The sequence below is a fragment of the Engraulis encrasicolus genome, chromosome 18 (assembly GCF_034702125.1).
Source record: "Engraulis encrasicolus isolate BLACKSEA-1 chromosome 18, IST_EnEncr_1.0, whole genome shotgun sequence".
Taxonomy (NCBI): Eukaryota; Metazoa; Chordata; class Actinopteri; order Clupeiformes; family Engraulidae; genus Engraulis; species Engraulis encrasicolus.
Window position 1 is genome coordinate 50,168,148 of NC_085874.1, and position 22,955 is coordinate 50,191,102.

The 22,955-nt window shown below is 43.7% G+C and overlaps 2 protein-coding genes across 2 annotated transcripts in view; one reads left to right on the forward strand and one right to left on the reverse strand.

The window, feature by feature from the left end:
• Positions 1-226: 226 nt before the first annotated feature.
• Positions 227-14,194, forward strand: slc35a1 (solute carrier family 35 member A1). The gene is made up of 8 exons (XM_063222577.1): positions 227-434; positions 3,192-3,369; positions 3,983-4,142; positions 6,884-7,036; positions 9,913-9,979; positions 10,698-10,874; positions 11,759-11,893; positions 13,776-14,194. The coding sequence occupies exons 1-8, from the start codon at positions 359-361 to the stop codon at positions 13,910-13,912; spliced, it is 1,083 nt and encodes a 360-aa protein (XP_063078647.1). The 5' UTR covers positions 227-358; the 3' UTR covers positions 13,913-14,194.
• Positions 14,195-20,155: 5,961 nt separating this feature from the next.
• Positions 20,156-22,955, reverse strand: part of rars2 (arginyl-tRNA synthetase 2, mitochondrial) — a 26,868-nt gene continuing 24,068 nt past the window's right edge. The window contains exons 18-20 of the mRNA XM_063223747.1: positions 21,804-21,878; positions 21,098-21,161; positions 20,156-20,281 (exon numbers count right to left, since the gene is read on the reverse strand). Coding sequence (XP_063079817.1) covers positions 20,195-20,281; positions 21,098-21,161; positions 21,804-21,878 — 226 coding nt within the window. The 3' untranslated portion in view covers positions 20,156-20,194. The remainder of the gene's footprint in view (positions 20,282-21,097; positions 21,162-21,803; positions 21,879-22,955) is intronic.

Here is a 22,955-nt window from a genome sequence, read left to right on the forward strand (position 1 = left end):
TGCCAATGGCTTTGGATTGCCAAACATCCCACAGCAAACTCAGTATTTATCAACTATTATATTTAATGCCCAGACCTTATTACGATGGCAGACTCTTGCATGACTTGTGTCAGAGGGGGGCCTCTGACACATCTCCCGCCCCACCTGTCACAATGCCAGTACTCCACCCCGATCCCTCTGTTGGCCTTTCATCACACTGCTAGTGTTCACATCAGCAACACCAGCCTGTGGGAACGCACCGAGCAGGAAACAAGAGACATAGAGAGAGACACAGTTCATGAGGAGGAAGTGGAGCTGGACTGGACATACCTTGAGGAGAAAACAACACAGCTATTATTAAAACTAAACAGGCGTGAACATGGAACTCACAAAACAAGAGAAGCAGAGGGAGACCCAAGAACTACTGGAGGAGTGTAAAGGCCTACTAAGTCCAAGTAAGTACTGCAAGTGTTCACGCGTCAACCTTCAGCGTGTGCCTGCCTGCTGCAAACAAGTACCAGCGGCCTGCCCGCCTCTCACGTGGCAAGCGAGAGGTTTTCCAGTGTACCAGCGGCCTGCCCGCCTCTCACGTGGCAAGCGAGAGGTTTTCCAGTGTATCAGAGGGCGTGCTCAACTTCTGGAGTAAAACAAATAACTTTGGGACGGGTGTTTGATGGCGTAAGCCCGAAACGCCTCTGCTTGTGGACATAGTGGTAATTCATAAATAATGAGACTTTAGCTCGTGAGTGCGGATTTCTCCTCATTCCACATTCAGTGGCCATTCAAGCCCCAGTCTTAACCCCTTTGCACAGAGCCTATACTGCAGGGCTATTCAATTGGAGGCCCCAGGTCCAAATCCGGCCCTTACATGGCATGACTCTGGCCCTCCATGAGGTCTGAACAAAATGAAAACATAGGCGCGCTATCTGTATATAACATTACGTTCGGCCTTTTTGATGAGAGGAATTTGATAATCTTTGATAAAATTGTAAAGACCAAATTGCACAAAGTGGCCACAAGGTGAAAAAATAGGCTTCACCATCTATAGGCTATGGGTGGTGGACTATTTATTCATGGTGTCAATTGTCATTCAGGAGCGGGAAAGGATCTGCACACTGCTTGCAAAAGACTTAATTTATTGGGAGCAACGTTTCGATCATAGATCTTCTTCAGATGCCTGAAGAAGATCTATGATCGAAACGTTGCTCCCAATAAATTAAGTCTTTTGCAAGCAGTGTGCAGATCCTTTCCCGCTCCTACATGTGACAGTTTTTTGATCTGGCACCTGCTGATGCTTTTTTGCTGGATGTGCGCACTTTCCACTACAGTCAATTGTCATTCATTCATACTACCGGTATGCCCGACCGGACCATGGCTGAAGTGCCCTTGAGCAAGCCACCTAACCCCCACACTGCTCCCCGGGCGCCGCTCAGCAGGCAGCCCACTGCTACGGACTAGTGTGTGTACTTCAATGTGATTCACTAGTCCAAATGGGATAAAGTGCAGAGAAAGAATTTCCCCTAGGGCAGTGTTTCCCAACCAGGGGTACGTGTACCACTAGGGGTACACTGCAGGGGGTACTTGGAAAAATGTAATTTAAAAAAAGTGCATGGAGCTAGTCTCACTTGAATAGAAAAAGTGATGTAAAACACGAGTTAGGGGGGTACTCATGTGGCACAACGAAAAGGCTTAGGGGGTACATGAAACAAAAAAGGTTGGGAAACACTGCCCTAGGGGACCAAAATTGGCTCCAATTGGCTTTGTTATTATTATTACTACGATAGTGTTTCTTCATTGTGTTCGACTTGCCTATGACTGTATACCAGTGTTTTTTCAAAGTGGGGGCCGGGGACCCCTGGGTTCATGGTAGAGTTAGGGAACCCCTGGCCTAGACTCTATGCAGAGTGTAGAGTGTTGCAATCCCAAGCATGGTCTGCTGTGAGAGACAAGAGACAGTTTCCCACAACGAACTGCTTTGTACTGGCAAAGAAACAAGAGCACTCATTTCAGTCTTACTCATTGCAGCAGTGCCTTACAGAGTAGGCTAGTACAGTGAGTACAGGCTACGCCCTCCTTGTGACACAACACCGTCGTCTCAAACAGAGATTTGGAAGTGGATGATAATCAGGCTACAAACATACCCATAAGATAGGTAGGCAATAGGCATACCTGCTTTTAGGTTGCACTCAAACAGAAACACATGTATGCAGAATTCCCCTTTCAATGATTAAAGAGGAATTCAGTGTTTATTATCATGGGGCCTACAAAAAAAACATTGGAATGCCACAGTGTTGGGCAATATACACAATGCACCTGCATGAATGAATTAATAAATACACTTTTTAAAAAAAATGAATGAATGAGTGAATGAATGAATAAGCAAGCAAAGACCCCTTTCCTGCTTTCATATACAATCTAAACTGCATGACTGTGAACAATTAATAATGCTCCCGTATCGTGGTTTAAGCTCCTTCAAAAATAATCGCTACACAAAGCTCACTTTGCATAATGCAGGGAATATGACTTTTACTGCGACATTTGGAAGCCGGAAGTATGAACCTCTGCGTGTTTACAGCTGTGTTCCTGCCCACAGAATCAAATAACCCTTTCAGCGGAATGGGCCATCGTCCTTCTCATTAACAATTTGTAACGGCAGCATTTTTTCTAGATATGCTGGCAGTCAGTATTGTTGTGTGGTTATAGTTTTCTTCTTCATCGCGGTTAAAGACAGCATTTAGCCATGGTTAACGGTAAGTCCACCTTTCCCACGTCTGTACATTCTTGGTAGAAATTAATGGCAATGGTGTCCTGCCTCCCCCTTTTAGCTGTGAAGGCATGCTAATATGTAGTCCAGCTTTTGACATACGTGACAGATGTCATGCAGAACTATGCTGTGTAAATGACTGCTTGTTCAAATCAGATATGACAAAGAGGATTGACAAAAGTACATAATGTAACGGCGTTGGCCATGCTGCCATCTCATGTTAGCAAATGTGTGTATACAGAGAGTACTTATTATTAGCTATCAGAAAAGTAGGAAAGGAGAGCGAATGTCTGGTGGTGAGAGGTTCGCTAGCCTTAAACAGTGTCTCGTTCATGATAATTAACTTACTCGTGAGGCCGCCATAGACTTTGTGAACGTGGTCTAAGCAACAGTCAATTAACATCGTTGTCATGTGCCTGCCTGCCTCCCTGCCTGCCTCCCTTCTTAGAGCCCGTGAGCGTGTTCTTCAAGTTGTACTGCCTGACGGTGATGACCCTGGTGGCGGCTGCCTACACCGTGGCGCTGCGATACACCAGGACCGTCTCCTCAGACCTCTACTTCTCCACCACAGCCGTGTGCCTGACAGAAGTCATCAAACTCTTCCTCAGTATAGGCATGCTCGCCAGGTATGCATGGCACATCATGCCATTCGTACGCACTGCTGGCTTTTTTAACGCCCTGCTGCCAAGACATTTTACATACCGGTACTCAGTTCAATGTAGAAACGTGCATCCCCTTGAACCACCTAAGAATACCTCAGGGTAGTCAGAGGTGTCAAAACTGAAAGTTAAAAAAATTGACCAAGTTATGGTCAGTTTGTGGCGAGTTCTTGTTAAATACATAGTGTTTTTCAGTAACATCACAGTCTATCTACTTCATTAGGTACAATGGAATAAATGGTGTAAAGACTATGTAATAGCATGGACAAGTGTCTTACTTACACATTTAATTCACATTTACTTTTGCTTTAGACACCTCTGCTTCAGGGGGTGTCAGACATGGGTTGCAAGAGTAAAACCCCCAATCATGTTCTCCCTTTAACACAAGTTTCACTGTGTGGCTTATCTTTCAGTCTTAGTGCTCATGAATATGATTCACAGTTGTACAGTATGGATTTGCTACCCCAGATCCTCCTAGTAGTGCATAAATAAATACCAAAGAAAAAGTCTAAGCCTGGAGTTATTTGTTGCATTGACCGCTTTGCCTCCAATCACTGTGCATTTGTTCTAATCCACCCAGAGAAACGGGGAACTTGCATCGTCTGCACAACACGATAATGGAGCAGGTGTTCCGCAGTCCCAAGGAGCTGCTGAAGCTGAGCGTGCCCTCGGTGGTGTACGCCATCCAGAACAACATGGCCTTCATCGGCCTCAGCAACCTGGACGCAGCTGTCTATCAGGTACCCCGCCCTCGCTTCTCTTGCATACTCCCAACTAGCCTCGCGCGCCATCCTACGTACTTACGCCAAGACACTTGGCTCCGCACTGCATCTGGTACCTGTCCTCTGTGGAGCGATTTTGACCGGTAGGATTTTCGCCGGTGTTCTGACAAACGGTCCTACATTGTAATTTTATCCTACGGTAGGATGTTCTGTCAGACATGTCTGTTAAACGGCCCTACATTGCTATAGATAGACGTCAGACATGTTTGTTCAACAACTTATAAGTTAAATCCTGATTTTTCCGAAAATGTTCTTCCTGCTTCCTGCAATCGCGTCAAATCAAACAAAGTCCAGACCATGAATACGAAATGGAGATGGTAGTATTATGGGATGGTCTGGACCAGGCTAACTCGCAACCTGGACGCAGCCGTCTTCTAGGTACCCCTCGCTTCTCTTGCCTGCTCCCAACCTGCAGGTGGCTCTCTACAGTATGTCTGGTGCTCCACTCTAGCATCATGCTCCATCACCTCTACTCTACAAACTAGTACTAGTATTCCTACTACCAGGTACACCCACACAACATGCAGTAAGTTCAATTTCTGCTACTCTACTCTCCTCTAGCACTATGTTCCACCACCACCACCACCAGGTACACCCACACATGCAGCAGTTGGCTCACTCTCTCTACACCATTTCCACTACTCTACTATTACTTGGACTTACAGTTAGTACTACCTAGTACTCTACTATTACATTACATTACACTTAGCTGGCGCTTTTTATCCCAAGTGACTTACTGTTATGTATGTAGAGTAGACACAGGGTATTGCTTACCGTCCCTGGAGCAATGTGGGGTTAGGTGCCTTGCTCAAGGGCACTTCAGCCATGGATGGAGGTGTAGGGGAGAGGTAAGGGTGGGATTCGAACCTGCAACCCTCTGAACTTAAGTCCACCCCCATAACCACTATGCCACGCCTGCCTGCTACTCTAGATCTCTTCTTCAGCACCTCCACTACAACTACCGTCCCCAGGTGCACCTGCACAGCATGCAGTGCGCTCACTATCAGTACTACCAACCAAAGCCCTCTTCTCCACAGTCTCTACTACTCTCAACTACTAGTACTACTACTACTAGCATACATGCAGTTTCATTATGTGCTGTGTGCACTTGTGTGCTGTATCAGTTTCCCAGGTGGTCTTTTCTTTCTTCTACATGACATGGTTCAGACGTTTGACACCTAATGGCTCTCTAAAGCCAGAGGCCATGCTCAGTCATTTGCATTGTGTTGTTTCCTATAACGCATATTGTCAAGTTTCAAGCATTTTGATTTGGGGCAAAAAAAAATCTTTAGTCAGCCAGCCAGTCAATAATATTGTTACAGTAAATGTTCTGAGGTTAATCATTAATGTAGCTGCCGGTACTAGGCCATTTGTTGGCATGGCTGTAGTGCGTCTACTCTACACATCCGGTTTGGACACGTGTGCTGTGCTGCGCCTCATTATGTTGTGGTTGTTGTGCCATGTCATTGGCTTCTTAAGGAAGAAAAGTCTGCACTCACAAACGGTGTCTCATTTTTTATTTATATTACCACCATATCCAAAAAGCAAACACGTTTCGGCTATCAAGCCTTCATCAGTTTGAGTGCGGATTTTTCTTCCTTAAGTTGATACATTTTATCGCGCACCCAAAGACTTTCGTTTTTTCCAAGAAGTTGAGCGCGTCCTTTGCCAAAACTTGATGTCATTGGCTTCTCTCATTCAGTATTACTGACAGTCAGGGCCGCTGACAGCTTTGGCAGGGTCTGGGACAAAGACATCTGAAAGGGCCCCAAACCCAGTCAATACAATGTAATGAGGCTCCAATTCTGGGGCCCCCTCTCTCCCTGGGCCCGGGACAAGTGACCCCCCGCCCCCACCCCCCGTAATCGGATCGAATCAAAAATTGGATCGAAAATCAGATTTATTCGGACTGAATTGGAGCGAATCGAGAGAAAAAAAAACATTCTGAAACTTGAAAATCGGAATTGAATAGATTCTTGAAATTTGAATCGATACCCAGCTCTGTATGAGAATATGATGTGCCTTGCAATTCGTTATCCCTGTACAGTGAGTTGTACAGTAAGTCTTCACCGCCACTTTGTGTGTTTATCCTAGAGACTCTGTGACGGTCTGTACTCTACCGGTCCGTGTCTAAATGTTGAATGGATAGGCCTACTGGCGATGCATAAGGATAACGTCTGGAGATGTCATGTGTGAATAACTTCACCAGTGTTGAGGCACTTCTTTTGTTCATGGCTTTTATTTTTTATCCCTCTTATAATTGTTAGTATTAATTTGTGTGTGTGTGTGTGTGTTAGGGGGGCACTGTGTGAGATTTTTAGTTGTTCATTTCCAGAATTCATGCTACCCATTCACTAATGTTACCTTTTTCATTAATATTTACCACCACCATCAAATTCTAAGTATTCATTATGACTGGATAAATTTCACTTTTCATACATGAAAAGAGGGATCTTCTCCATGGTCTGCCATTTTGAATTTCCAGAAATAGCCATTTTTAGCTGCAAAAATGAAATTTAGTTTATTACCCAGTGAACTTTCATGAAAAGGTCAAATTTGGCAATCGGCGACACAGTTTCAAGGAGCAGCATAGTTGCAGTACCTTTTTTGACCATTTCCTGCACAGTGTACCTTTTAAGCGTTGACAATAAAAAATAAAATGAAAATGAAATGTGTTTAAATGTGGCCGTGATCCTCAGGTGACGTACCAGTTGAAGATCCCCTGCACGGCACTGTGCACGGTGCTGATGCTGAATCGAACCCTGAGCCGGCTGCAGTGGTTCTCCGTCTTCATGCTGTGTGTGGGAGTCATCCTGGTGCAGTGGACGCCCGCCCAGGCCACCAAAGTACAGGTACACTCTTTTTTTTGGGTAACACTTTATTTTAGGGATACATCTATTAGCACTTATACATACAATGTTCCTGTATAAGTAACGTGTAAGGCATGTACAAAGCAAAATCAAACATTTGTTAGGCATGTATTCGCAAATGTCTTGTTCATGCACAAAAAGGGATTTATTACCAACTTAACCTTAGTAAGGACCTAGTAGGCCTCAGCATTTGCTTAGTACATGCCTTACAAGTTACTTATGCAGGCATTAACATTGTATGTATTAGTGCTAATAGATGTATCCCTAAAATAAAGTGTTACCAAAAAAAGGTTTTTTTGCTCTTTTTGACTTAATTCATGATAGAACAGTGTAGATGGTGACAGGAAGCGCATTGGGAGAGAGAGACAGGGAATCGAACCTGGGTCGATTGCCTGCAGGGGTGGACTTTAAACAGGGGATAGGGGCGCTAGAGCCAAAAATTATGGCACTGTCACGGGTACACTTTTTGCCAATTTAATCTGGTGGTTACAGGTAAGCTTTCCTGTGGTTAACCAGTAGTTACAGGTTAGACTTCCTTTGTTTAGCAATCTGAATAGTCATTGTTTGCTACTGGTGGCATTGACCCATAGTGGCCGTGCAGCAAGCCAGGGGGGTGATGGGTCCCTGTTAGGGATGCAAACGATTAATCGATTAATCGACTTTAATCGATCAATGCATTAATCGATTAAAAAACATTAATCGCAATTAATCGACAATTCAACTGACAAGAGACCCAGGTGAAATGGGTATGAGAAGAGTGTGCGTGAAGAGGGGTGTGAATAGTGGGAATATTTAACTCAACCTTGGATTAAAGAATTTAAATGGAATTAATTTAAATGTGGTATTTTATCTCAATTTTTTATTAAATTTTTTAGATTTAGTTTTTTTTTCGAGAAACATTGAGATTTCAGGGGGAAATCAATTAATCGGAAGTCGATCAATAAGGCTATCAACTAATGATTAATGAATTAATCGATAATTTGCATCCCTAGTCCCTGTACAGGCCTGGAGGGTGGTGGGTGGCTGGCTGTCTTATCACCAGATTTCTAACAGCCAGAGCAAGTCAAGTGTACTTTATTGATAATTTAAAAATCTGTGTAACAGGGTTAGTACAGAAGTTTGAAATTGCGTTTGACCAGTTTCCAATGTGCAGATATAATAAGACATTGACAATATACACACACACACACACACACACAGACACACACACACACACCCCGTTATGCTATAAATTCTCTTTGTCTGCCGCACCCTTTATCTCTCTGGGTCCCTCTGTCTTCATGTTGTGTTTGGCTTTTGTGGGACTGACTGCTTGTTCCCACATTTGGCACAATAGACTTGATAACCAATTACAGTACACTGAAAATCGGTGGAACGGGTTTTGATCATTTAGAAAAATGCTACTTTCCCTAGACATAATGTACTGTAACTGAATATTCCATGCCTTTTGTGCTACCCTTTAACATAGATTTTGCAAAGTGAGGATTGTTGACTTATTCTTCTAACTCTTAAAGGACTCAAACCTATGACCTTTTGATCCCATACCAGCTCCTCCTAACTATTAGGACATGGCTGGGGACCTTTTAAACCCCATGACTCCTTCTGAGGTCACGTTAGGCATTTACAAGGCATTTCCCTGTTGCGGTAGCCTGGTCCTGACCATCCCATAATACTACCATTTCATTTCGTATTTATGGTCTGGCATTTGTTTGCTCTGAAGCGATTGTAGGAAGCAGGAAGTTTGCATTCAGTTATGGTTTGAAATTATTGGACACCTCTCACCCAATCGCTGGCAGTTACTCAACAACAACATAGCGCAGACCAATGGCTCTGGCGCAGATGTGTACGTCATTGTCACGAGCGTCCTCCCCCTTTCGCCCCCACGTGGGGGGCATATTCGATTATTGGCTGTTTTCTGGGGGGGCGTTGCGATCAAAATTCTACTGCTCCAGGCACTCCACAGAGAAGCACGGCCAGACTACAGTAGTGGAGCCAATCCTTTGGCGGAAGTACGTAGGATGGCTCGCGAGGCTACTGTTGCGGGGCCTATAGCTTTTTCTGCCAGCTCCTTGAAGTGACATTCCATCATTTATGGCAATAAGATCATTTTACACGTCTCTCTAAGTTAAATCATCGAGTTTTACATTTCTCCTGTTCTCCAACCATTCTCTTAGTCTAAAGGTATTATTTCTATTTTCAAGCTAGTAATTATCATTGATGCCTATGGGAACAGCTAGCTAGCTACATACGCTAGATTAGAGGTAGACTTTTTGATGCCAGACTCAGAGGACAAATGGAGTTGAAGTGCAGGAGAGAAGTAAATCTCAATGATTTCACTGAAGGGAAGGTGTAATATGTGCTTATTTCTAGAAAGGGTGGAATGCCACTTTAAGTTCTAGAAAGTGTGGAATGCCACTTTCAGTTCTAGAAAGGGTGGAATGCCACTTGAAGTTCTAGAAAGGGTGGAATGCCACTTTAAGTTCTAGAAAGGGTGGAATGCCACTTTAAGTTCTAGAAAGAGTGGAATGCCACTTTAAGTTCTAGAAAGTGTGGAATGCCACTTTCAGTTCTAAAAGCCTCGCAGGAGATTAGGCCTAGGAGCCGGGGGATATCTCAACGGTGTGATATTGCCACCCTTGATGCACAGTAGGCTAGTTTGAACTTTGAAGATTTAAAGTTCAGGGGTGTGTGGTTACTTAGTCAAGTTACTTACAACTTACATCCTATTGGTCCGACTGCCCATTAGCCAGACAACCCATTAGTCCGGCCACACAAATTAAAACTATGCCCAAACCAAAACGATTCCTAACCCTAACCCTATTTTACGCTCTGTAACTGTGCTCTCTCTGTGTTTTCAGGTGGAGCAAAACCCATTTTTAGGGTTTGTGGCGATCGCTATAGCCGTCCTGTGCTCTGGCTTTGCAGGTACAGTATGCTGCACTGTGAACCATCTTAAGCCTATTCATACGCTTACTGTAATATCATAATACTGCTATGCAGTATGGGCTTTAAATTAACACCCACTAACCGGCCAAATGCTGGTTTGAGTTTGAGTTTGGACGGGAGAAAAGACCAACTTACGAGCCACTTTGACCCATGTGTCTGTTTGGCTGGTAGCCATTGCTGCTGCTGCTGCTGCTGCTGCTATGTATTTGTATCAGCAAGTCATGCAAGATGCAGCTCTTCAAACGGTTATAGAAATCATGGCCTAGTTGCCTGGCTATTGCGACAACAAACTTCTTAAGGGCTTAGTCTGGCCAAGCTCCAGTATTAACCGACTTCAGATGCGGACTGAAATCGGGGACACAATTGCAGGGTTTCCCCCAGCACTGTTAAGACGCTCACCTTGACAACAAACACCTATCACCTTAACTAGGTCCCCTGAAAAGAGAAACATCTTGTGTTGTGATACTGTTAACCCCCTCCCCAACACACACACACACACACACACACACACTGTGACGAAGCAATCAAACCGCATGTTGAATTTGGCAGTTCTTCTTCTTTAAGTTCCCTGTAAGCTGAGGGTGTGTGTGTGTGTGTGTGTGTGTGTGTGTGTGTGTGTGTGTGTGTGTGTGTGTGTGTGTGTGTGTGTGTGTGTGTGTGTGTGTCCTTGCGTGCGTGTGTGTGTGTGTGTGGACAGGTGTGTACTTTGAGAAGGTGCTGAAGAGTTCGGACACGTCTCTGTGGGTGAGGAACATGCAGATGTACCTGTCGGGGATCGCCATCACCCTGGCCGGCGTCTACCTGACAGACGGAGCCGAGGTCATGGAGAAAGGATTCTTCTTTGGCTACACGCCCTGGGTGGTCTTCGTAGTCTGTGAGTATGGCCATTGGAGTTGGAGATGCTCTTGCCATGGGTGGGCACTCGGGTTCGAAACTGGCGGGGGTCGTTTCCTTGTCCTGCCCAGTCTCCCTCTGTCCCACTGACTTTCTGTGTGCACTAGGACTGTAACGATACACTCACCTCTCGATTCGGTTCATATCACAATTTTTTTTATCTACGGTTCGATACACCCCACAATTTCTGAAATGTACGTCATTTGCATCTTGGAAGCATTATCACATTGAACCATATGGTTGTTTTCTGGGCTGAAGAATAACAGAAGTTTGAAAGGGAGTATCACGGTACTGCCTCCTTACATCACGATACAGTATTGTGACTGAGTATTACGATTTCTCGGTTCGATCCAATATCGTTACAGCCCTAGTGTGCACGCTTCCACTGTCCTACCACAATTAGGACTAAAATGGTAATGGTGTTGATAAAAACAATTGTGAAATGAATGTAATGTATTGTAGTGTAATGCAATGCGTGGGCAGCCATGGCCTAACACCTTGGCAAGGCACTTCACACCACATTGCTCCAGAGACTCTAAAAAACGCCCTGTAAATATTTAAGTCCCTTTGGATAAAAGCATCAGCTAAGTGTAATGTACTGACTAATACCTCTTCTTAATACATGTGCTATGTATGTCTACTGTTGCCCAGTCTTTCACTTTATTTGTCTGTAAGGGTATTGTATAGGTACTCTAGGTGTAATGTATGTGTACCGTCTATGTCTAATTGTCTATGTCCACACCTAAAGTCTATGTCTATGTCTGCATGGGAAAATAAGAAACGTAATTTCAATTCTTTGTGTGACCATTGCAATGTAAAGAAATTGACTCTAAAACCGACTCTGTGTGTTCTATCTCTCGGCAGTCCTGTCCAGCGTGGGTGGCCTGTACACCTCCATCGTGGTGAAGTACACGGACAACATCATGAAGGGTTTCTCTGCGGCGGCCGCCATCGTGCTCTCTACAGTGGCCTCAGTCACCCTCTTTGGCCTGCGCATCAGTGAGTCACTCATTAACCCATTAAGCCCTGACCTGCCTGCCTGCCTGGCAAAAAAAAGACCTGCTACACGGATCCATTGATTTTCACTAGCTTAGCGACATGCTCCCTCATTTAACTTCTCAACAAGACAATGGCTTAGATGAAAAATATGACACTTTACCACCTTAATAAACCCTGGCCAACAATTTTAACTGTATTAAGCCCCAAAGTAGTGGCATACCCCTTTAAGCCCTGACCTGCCTGCCTGCCTGGCAAAAAACCGACCTGCAAAGCCTGTGAGCGATTTGTAAATGAACCCAAGCACTGCACAAGGCAGCACAAGGCAGTGTGTTTGGGTTCATGTACACATTGAAGATGAAGGGGCATGATGGACAATATTGGGCAATGCTAAATGGTTAGCTACATTTGCCCTCTCTGATGATTGCAGACCTCATGTCGTATGAGCGAGACTCTTACTTTCACCCTAACAGCACCCTTAGTTCCTCTTTACACTCTCTAATGCAGTGTTTCTCAACCTGTTTTTAGGCGAGGCACCCTTTCAATTCATGAAAAATTTCAAGGCACCCCAGACCAACAAGCCGTAACATGGCATCGCATCCGATACCACAAAAGCTTAGAAAAGTAACACATTTGGAGACGTCACACGACCTACGTTCAAAGTTGCAGCTGACTGGGGCGACCTATATTTAGGCTACTTTATTGTGCGTAAATGGCAGATGAAAGATTCCACTGACTAGCCTTAACTTATCAATTTAGACAAATATGTATCATATTAGGCTTCTGATGATGTCAAGGGGGTGTTGGAAGGCTTGTGATAAGGCCAAGAGGGCATTTGTTCAAAGAAGGTTGAGAACCACTGGTCTAGCATGTCGATACTAACAACACCCTGAGACTTTAAGTTCCTAAGTACGGCTGACTGTTGCAGAGCTACTTCAGAGCTATTTTGGACATTTAGTTCGCAGACAGTTAGTTATATGGGGAAGTGACCATTCGCCTGGTTCCTAAAAAATACCCATATACTTAAATGTGAAGAAATAATTCTGGTTAAATAATGAAAAAGGTGGTGTACTTAAATGCTATTTTGATGTTTTTACATTGAAGGGTGATCCATTTGTCATAGAAGTACTAGTAGTAAGTGATCTCTCCCGTGGAGGTATCGCGCCTTTTGGACTGGTGCCTTCAATACAAACAAGTTGTGCACTTTGGCCCTTAATGCTGAGAACTATTGTTGAAGTTATAAAATGCTGTATTATAATGGTTATGAATGAAATATAGTATATTGAAACCAAACAAACTAGGGTTTTTCTTTTTTGACAACCTTTTAAAAATCATGTTTGCAAAATGGCTTCAAACGGCTATGAACTTCTGTGAACGGCACCCTCTGAGCGCTGCCTTAAAGGGGCACTGTGTGAGATTTTTAGTTGTTTATTTCCAAAATTCATGCTGCCCATTCACTAATGTTACCTTTTTCATGAATACTTACCACCACCATCAAATTCTAAGTATTAATTTTGACTAGAAAAACTTTTCATCATACATGAAAAGGGGGATCTTCTCCATGGTCCGCCATTTTGAATTTCCAAAAATAGCCATTTTTAGCTGCAAAAATGACTCTACTTGGACCATACTAGAAAATATTTGCTTATTACTCAGTAAATTTTCATGTAAATATCAAATTTGGCGATAGCCAACCCAGTTTCAATGAGCAGCATAGTTGCAGTACCTTTTTTGTCAATTTCCTGCACAGTGTCCCTTTAAATGTACAATGGCTGTCCGGTGTCACTTATATTCTCTCTCTCTCTCTCTCTTTTCTCTCTCTCTCTCTCTCTCTCTCTCTCTCTCTCTCTCTCTCTCTCTCTCTCTCTCTCTCTCTCCTCTCCAGCCGCCACCTTTGCGTCGGGGACCATGCTGGTGTGCGTGTCCATATACCTGTACGGGCTGCCTAAACAGGACACCAGCAAGGTGACCAAGCTGGACTCTAAAAACAGTGAGTCCAAACAGAAGCTAATAACGGTCTGAGCTGACGGATTACCGATCCGGGTTTTTTCTTTTTTTAGGTGGTGGCGGGTCGGAGGGAGGGCAGGGGAGGAGGGGCTCGGGATCACGATCACGTTTGACATCCTACTGCTGCATGGGACTCTGGAAGTGGGGGGGTTTGGGGGGCGGGGGTTGAGGAATCCTACGAGAGCGTGTCGGGAGGACACTTTATAGTATGGCACCCACCCCCACCCCCTTCTGCACCTGTGACTTCACGTGGACAACGGACGGGAGAGGAGAGGAGAGGACAGGACGGGAGAGGAGACATGGGGTGCATCCCAATATGTGACCTTGCCTCCTCCACTTGCCTCCTCCACTTGCTTCTCGTCATGATGACATCACTGACAACAGCATTATATTTCAATATCTTGCAAAAGCTCAATTGTAAAGTCCTTTTCTCATTTGAAATTGGGATGGTGAATGAAAAACAGTCCCTCAAAAGTTGTTGTGGCGAGGCTAACAGCTGGGAAACTTTATCGTTTTCTCCACGGAGGAAGGGCCAGGAGGCGGGACGAGGAGACAAGCACAAGTGGAGGAGGCAAGGTCACATATTGGGATGCACCCATGGTGACTCCCCCACTGGCTGCCATTACTGGAGCTGGTTGGAGGAGCTAGTAGACGCGTATCATCTCAGTGTGAATTGGAGAAGCGACATGAGAACTTTGGGGAAGTCCCTGGGGTTCACCACGTGGCCATCCTACATATTCAGGGTTCCCACACATTTTTCATGAACAAACTCAAGCACTTTTCAAGCACAAATTTTCAGTTTTCCAGCACCTTTAATAGGTCGTGGGAAGGGGGTGTGGGGATCCTCCCGTAGAAAATTGTGTTTTTAAGATGCAATTTCCTGCATTCTAATCAATTTTAGGGTGTCGAATGGCAAATCCCATCTGACATCTCACTCCCTCAGATTTTTTATGTACCTGAACAATTTATTTCTATTATTTGGCTTACTGAGTTTGACTTGACACAAATTTCAAGCATTTTCAAGCACTTCACCAAAAATTCAAGCATTTTCACAACCTTGAAAACACTTAATTGAAATTCAAGCATTTTCAAGGAATTCAAGCTCCAGTGGGAACCCTGCATATTTTACACTAGCTGGTCTTGTTTTTTCTTTTCCTTTCTTTCTATTTTGAATCAGTCTGACAGTTTAGTATAGTTGTCCCTAAAAAGGACATAATCGCGTCGCATCACGTCAGCCATGATCCAGCTCTTGTCTTTGTGTTCATGAGGACTCAATTACAGTACGATCAGATCAAAATGCAATACAACAACATCTGCAGCTACATGTAGATGTCCATTTTTGGGTAATGCTATTTTATTTTATGTTGTCGTTTTTTTACTGTTTTATTGGAATGTCTGTGAAATACTAACATCACCTGTACATAAAGCGCAGCCATATTTAATGTGTATATCTACGAGGAACACTGTTGTCGTATGTGAGCGATTTTGAATGGAATGTATGTGAACTTGAGACAGGTTGGGGAGGGGAAGGGGGTGAGGGAGGGGGAGCGTGATGATGCTGTTGTTTTTTTATGTAACCATGGAAATGCCACATCCCATAATGACTTGGCCTGGGAGATTGCACTGCTTCATCCAAATCCAAAACATGCCATTAATACGTACATATGAAGAGTTTTGCTGCAAAATTGTGTACAGTGCCGTGCGTATGTTTTTGCCCCCGTTCTGATTTTTAACTTTTTTTTTGCACATTTGGCACACTTAACAATTTGAGATCACCAAACAAATGTAAATATTAACCAAGGATGACCCAAGCAAACATAAAATGCAGTGTTTCAGTGATTATTTCATTTGTTCAGAGAATAATGCCATGAAACCTGCATGAGCCTGTGTGAAAGAGTAATTGTCCCCCTTGTTAAATGAAGAGGTATCTGTGATATCATATTATTTTGGACAACTGAGTTATATTTCACAGTTGCCCAAGTCTGGCTGCTATCAGTACTTTCAAATCGAGAGATGATATGAATAGAACCTGTTTGACAAGGTGTGGTTGGTCATATTGAACCCATGACATCACACTGCAATCCATCAACATTCAGGAGCAGGCTATAATAAAAAATAATTGACATGCCTCAGACTGTAAAAGGTTACAGAGTCATTGGGGCGTCTGCAAACCGAACGAGATGTACATTGTGCACATTTCTAAGAGTGGCTGTCATGCATTACCCCAAGAAGACAGTGAGGGTGGATCCAAGAGTTCAGAAAGGAACACAGAACAACATCTTATCAACTAGAGATGTTAATTACCGCATACAATGGAAGTGTTCATGACTCAACCGTAAGAAAGAGACTTAGGAAAACATTGCATGCATGTTAGAGTTCCAAGGCCAACGCCACCTCTGACAAGGAAAGTATCAAGGCTTGTCTCAAATCTGCTGTGCATACAAAGCTAGGACAGATGTAACAAGAGTTGAACTTTTTGAAAGGAGAACCTCCTGTAACATCTGGTGTGAAATGAACACTGTATTTGTTAAAAAGATAGCCATGTTAACAGTTAGTGGTGAGAGTTTCATGCTTTGGAGCCATTTTGCTGCCTTGGGACATGGATGACCAGCTATGATTGAAGAAAGCATGAATTGTAGTTTTTACAAACAAATCCTCAAGGATAATGTCCAGCCATCTATTTGTAACCATTCATTTGTGTTCATGCATGGGATCCATCCACTGTAGCTGATTTTAAAACAATTATGCAAGAAAGGATGACAAAAAAAATCATACACAGCGTTGTGCAAGACTGCTCATCAGTTCTTATAAACACTTGACTAAAATTGTTGCTGCTGGGGGTGGTACAAGTAGAAATTATAAGGTTCGGGGGGGCAATTACTTTTTCACACACGCTCATGCAGGTTTTGTGGCATTATTCTCTCAAAAAATGATCACTGAGAAACTGTATTTTATGTTTGCTTGGGTCATCCGGGTTTGATGTTTACATTTGTTTGGTGATCTGAAAATCTTAAGTGTGCCAAATGTGCAAAAAAGTAAACAATCAGTAAGGGGGAAAAAAAAACATACGCACGCCACTCTATATCCATTTTGGAACAGTTAAGGAAATTGACATTTTTTGTATTAGGCATTGCCTTGCAAAATTTGGATACACCAATTTGCAACAAAACTTCATATATAAACAACACTTGTCAGATAAATGCTGGCAAATAGGATTATAACTTAGAGGTCAGTGCCTTTCTTGTGTTGGATTTCATTGTGGGTTTCCTATGACTTGTTGAATATGTTTGCCTGATGAAAATGAGCCTCTTATTGTTTATGTAAAATAGACATTTCAGATGTTTGCACAAGTCTGAGTCTTTTTTTATATAGCCCGTTTAAAAATGATCTGTTGTGAGTTGTCAAAATGCTTTTAAGTAACAGAAAAAGGCTGTGCTTCTAAAAACATCAAGCCCAATGCGCGCACACACACACACACACACACACACACACACACACACACACACACACACACACACACACACACACACACACACACGCACACACACACACACACACACGCTCCCTGCTTTAGACTGTAAAGTGCACACACACTGCTCTGGTCTGGCTGATGTGGTGTCTTGTGATGCTGGGCAATCAGTGCTCATGACCGCTATTAGTTTACCACATAAGTAGCCAATAAAGCAGTGATTCTCAAAGTGTGGTCCAGGGACCACTAGTGGTCCGCGATAGAGCTCGGGTGGTCCGTGAGGGGATTTCTACTTTTCCAAGATAAGCTAGCAGTAGGCTACATTTGTAACATTTTCATGTTTTCAACTCAATAAGACAGGCTTATAATGTGAATAAAAAGTAAGTGATCTGCATCAAAATTAGCAGTGTCAAATTAGCACCCATCAACTGCCAATTCAGTTTACAGGTGGTCCCTGATCATTTTTGGGGGGACAAAGTGGTCCTCGGTCTGAAAAAGTTTGAGAAACACTGCAATAAAGTGAAGACCTAAAAGTCCCACTGCTGCAGTATGCGGCAGCAAGCATACCTTAGCATACACTCAGGAGCAGACATACAGCAGCAATCTTTTAAAGCAGGGGTTGGGAACTGTTTTCATTTTAGGGCCACCTCAAATGTTATTAAGTCCTCCAAAGGCTGTACTATGAACACAATCCAGGATTTCCCCCTGCACTTCAGGCCTGTATGGAAGGTGGCCACTTTACAACAGACCACACCTTCACAAGGTCCCCTGCAAATATGACTTAAGTTACACATGTCATTTCTAAGATGTCATACTTCATGTGAAACTGCATAACATTAAAATTAAATTGGGGGCCGGGTAACACGGCCTCAAGGGCTGTAAACGGCCCTTGAATCATAGGTTCCCCGCACCCATTTTAAAGCCACACACACACACACAGTATCAATATTGGAATGTTCACCACCACTATGTCAACATTAAGCTGATCTGAGCATGTTCACAACCATGGGACACCCTTTTCTAAGACCCTGACTGACAGTATATGGATATTTTTGTTTTGTTTACCCGGAAACCGAGTTTTAGAAATCTTCTCTTTAAACTGAAAATTTGAAAATATCCCACTTTCTACATATATAAAAAGCTCTCTTTATTTGAATGAAATGGTATATTGACAGAATAATTAACAACATGGACAGATATGCATGTGTTAAAATGCAATGTGTTCTCTAGTGGCTGAGTGATTGGTGCAGGATGTTTTGAAACTAAAAAGTGTGACTGACGTGTGACGGCACGTTTTTGACGAGAATAGAAAAACAAAACACCCTTCAGCACGTCCTCTTATAGCTGAGAAGTAATTTGCAAAGGGTTGTTGACACTACTACTAAGTGACTGACGTGCATCTTTCAGGGCTTGTCTTGAGGAGAACTTAGAAAAAGACACACACACACACAAACATAATGTAGAGTAAACTGCTCCACTTTTGACTCTGAAGAAGACGCACACGGCGTCGAAACGTCAGTCATTATGTTTGCACCACAATAAAATACTAAAAAGTATCTGAGTGCTCCAGTCATCCCTGGCCTAGTCTTTCCGAAGTGGACCAGTTTACTCTACAATACATTGTATACTGTCTTGGACTGGACACACCAAGAAGGTTAGAGCGCAAGTGACTTCCCTTTTACACACAAAAAGCTGTTTGGCCCAGAGAGGTACAGTAGCTGACTCATGCAGAGGTCACTCAGTGCAACCTTGTGCTGAACCCCTTGTGCAAGACTTAAAGGCCCAGTGCATAAAATCTCTCTTTCCTCCAGCCCTGTGTTTCTCAACAGGGGGTGCCTGGGGACACGTGGCTGATAAATAAATTATGTAATATAATACATATTTGTCTAAATTGATAAGTTAATGTTAGTCAGTGGAATCTTTCATCTGCCATTTACGCACAATGAAGTAAATATAGGTTGCCCCAGTCAGCTGCAACTTTGAACGTCTCCAAATGTGTTTCTAAGATTTTGTGGTATCGGATGCGATGCCATGTTACGGCTTGTTGGTTTGGGGTGCCTTGAAATTTTTCATGAATTGAAAGGGTGCCTCGCCTAAAAAAAGGTTGAGAAACACTGCTCCAGCCAACCAACCTGCAAGAGCTGAGAAGTGACAACACTCTACACCCACAGCTGTTGCGGGTTTATTACGTCATGGCAAATGAAAAAAAATATATATATATTTTGAATTCCGCATGTGCCCCTGATTGCGCAGACGTGCATGAAAATACATACATGGAGGTTGGAACAAGTCACAAATGTAACATTCATGGTCAAGAGGAAAGCATTAAATTGATGCTGGTAGAAAATATGAATGACGTCGTACAAGTTTGTGAAGAGGCACAATTTCTCTGAAATGCCTTCAATAGAAAAATGTAACACATGGCCTTGCGGAGTGTTTGTAAAAGCCTTTTCTTGCAAAGCGTCTTTTGTGAAGAATAAAGGAAACAACACGTTTATTCAGCTCCGACTGATTACTCTGCATGGAGCGGCTGATCAGCAAGTCTCGTGGCAAACATTTCAAAAATTCATTTGTACACAGACATTAAGCCTTTAAGACTTAGGTACTGTAGGGCACCGGGCAACCAACTAAAAACACACACACACACACACACACACACACACACACACACACACACACACACACACACACACACACACACACACACACACACACACACACACACACACACACACCACCTCCTTAGTGGAGTTTAATACGCTTTACTGTACATGAATGACCAGAGCAGCGTTTTGAAATATTTCTTTTATTTTATTTTGTGTCTTCAGTCACATCTTGTTGACAGGCGTGATGCCTAGAAGACCCATGCCGTTGGAGAGGACGGTGCGTGCGCCAGCAAACAAATGCAGTCGGGCCTGTTGGAGAGAAGGAGACAGGGCTTAGTGAAAGTGAAAGCCCGATTGGGAAACGCCAAACTCCCATTGTCATTGTGACACAGCACTCCACAGCACACAAGTGAACACTGCACACTGCACACAACGAAATTGCATTTATGCCTCACCCGTGCAAGGGGGCAGCCCCCAATGGCGCCCCAAGGGAGCAGTGCGGCGGTACGGTACCACGCTCAGGGTACCTCAGTCATGGAGGAGGATGGGGGAGAGCACTGGTTAATTACTCCCCCCACCAACCTGGCGGGTCGGGAGTCGAACTGGTAACCTTTGGGCTACAAGTCTGACACCCTAACCGCTTACCCATGACTGACTGCTTATGTTTACAAGTGATGTTTGACTTTATTCTCGTGTGTCTAAACAAAGCAATTGCAGTGCATCATGTCATCTGACACGGCTATGATTTTTACAGGGAAAAGCCCCTCTGAAACCATGACATGTTAAAACAACAAACAACACATACCTACCTTGTGCCCTGATGAAGGCCCTGTAGCGACCAAAACATGTTGGCAGTGGCAGTATTTTTAATTATTTAAATTCTAACATGAATTAGCCTTTATAATAAAGCGGTTTTATCTAAGAAGAGTGCCTTGGCTTCCTGCCTTTTTTGATATTTTACGTTTGGCCAAAGAGCACCTTCAAACCACCACCAGTTTTACCACTTGAACGCCGCAGCCCTCCAGCCCTCTACCTTTTTACATACCTAATAATGACTAAAAGTGTGTTCACATTTTATGGGGACGCAGTGTATAGTTTTGATGCAGCATCAGGTGTGCCTCTTACCTGGGCCACAGCAGGTGGGCTGCCCTTCACAGGTAACTCCTTGTGTGCCGACGCGACCAGGTGGCTGATGGGAAAGCACATGGTGTTCGGGGAACAGGAAGTTGGCATCTTATGATTATTATGATACGTTATGAACGCTTACACAGCACAACAAAAAAATCTGAAAGGACAACTCACATGTGGGCACAACATCAATTATCCTCTTTAATTTTCGAAACCTTCTGTGTAATCGGTAATAATGTTTTTACTGTGTCTTTTTTCAGTGGAACTACATTCATTAACATGCAATACTGTACTACTTATGGAATGTGCATACCAAACTGTAAGGTACAATACACTTCAGAGGTGTCAAAAATAACATTAGAAGTAACGGCATGGTTTAAGTACAGTAGAGTACATTACATACATTACATTTAAGTACATTACATAGTTGGTAGTTACAGCACCTATTCCACTATACCCTCTGAGGTACATTGACTTTGTTGTTACTGAAAAAAAAATAAAAAAAATAATAAAAAATGGCTACAAATTTGATCCATTCCGCTCAGGTGATGGCAAGACGGGTAACTGTAGTCTACAGTAACTGTAGATCAAGGGGACAGTGGAGGACAGACAGGAAGGAGTGAGAGACGGGGAAGGAGCGGCAAATTACCTGGGCCAGAATCAGACACCTTTGATAATGTTAGATAGTAATCCAGGTTCTTACCACAGGGTCATGAGGAAGTTGAGGAGGTAGCGCGGCTGTAGTTCCTGGTCACATTGATGCAGCACCTCATCATACCTGACAAAGAGGAGAGGGATTGGATTGGAAGTGGACTCTTTTCCACTACACCTCAACACAGCGTGACTCGGCCGCCACTTTTTGCTTTATGATTGAGCTGCGTCGTGCCTATTCGAAAAGCAAAAAGTGGTGGCCGAGTCGCGCTTAGCTATAGGCCTACCAGAAAACCAGCAGTGGAAAAGAGGCAATAGTGGGCTCCGTGGACATCTGGGGGTCCACGGCACATTGCCAGGGGGTCCATGAAAACGTTTAAAGATTGTGACGTTAGCCATAATGACACTGTCAGCTGAGCCTACATTAACAATACGTAACATCACCGTAACTCACCACAGAGGCTAAGGTAGCTGACTAGCCACGCCATATCAGACCAGCCCTATTAATAAAGTGTAAAACATAAAGGACTAAATATGTTTCTTTTGCATGTTTGCTAATTCACTAAAGAGGCTAAAGTGATTTTGATAAACCCCTCACTAAGCCACACCTCAATCCTCCATATTGTAATGCCATTCATGAGGCAGCATCGCATTAAATAAAAATAAAAATGGAAACATATCCATATACATATGTACATGTAGACAGGGTCTGGAAAAAGTGAAAACCCACGTGGTAAACTCTGACTCCCATTGTCATTGTGACAGCACTTCACAGCACACAAGTGTTCACTGCACACTGCACACAACGAAATTGCATTTATGCGTCACCCGTGCAAGGGGTCAGCCCCCAATGGCGCCCCAAGGGAGCAGTGCGGCGCGATGGTACCATGCTCAGGGTACCTCAGTCATGGAGGAGGATGGGGGAGAGCACTGGTTAATCACTGCCCCCACCAACCTGGCGGGTCGGGAGTTGAACCGGCAACCTTTGGGGTACAAGTCTGACGCCCTAACCGCTTACCCATGACTGCCCTTCCCACTGAGTGTGTTACCGCAACAGGTGCTGTACATGACATCACGTACATTACGCTTAGCTGATGCTTTTACCCAGAGCAACTTACAGTACAGTTATTTTTACAGGGTATTGGTTACAGTCCCTGGAGCATTGTGGGGTTAGGTGCCTTGGTACAGGGTATTGGTTACAGTC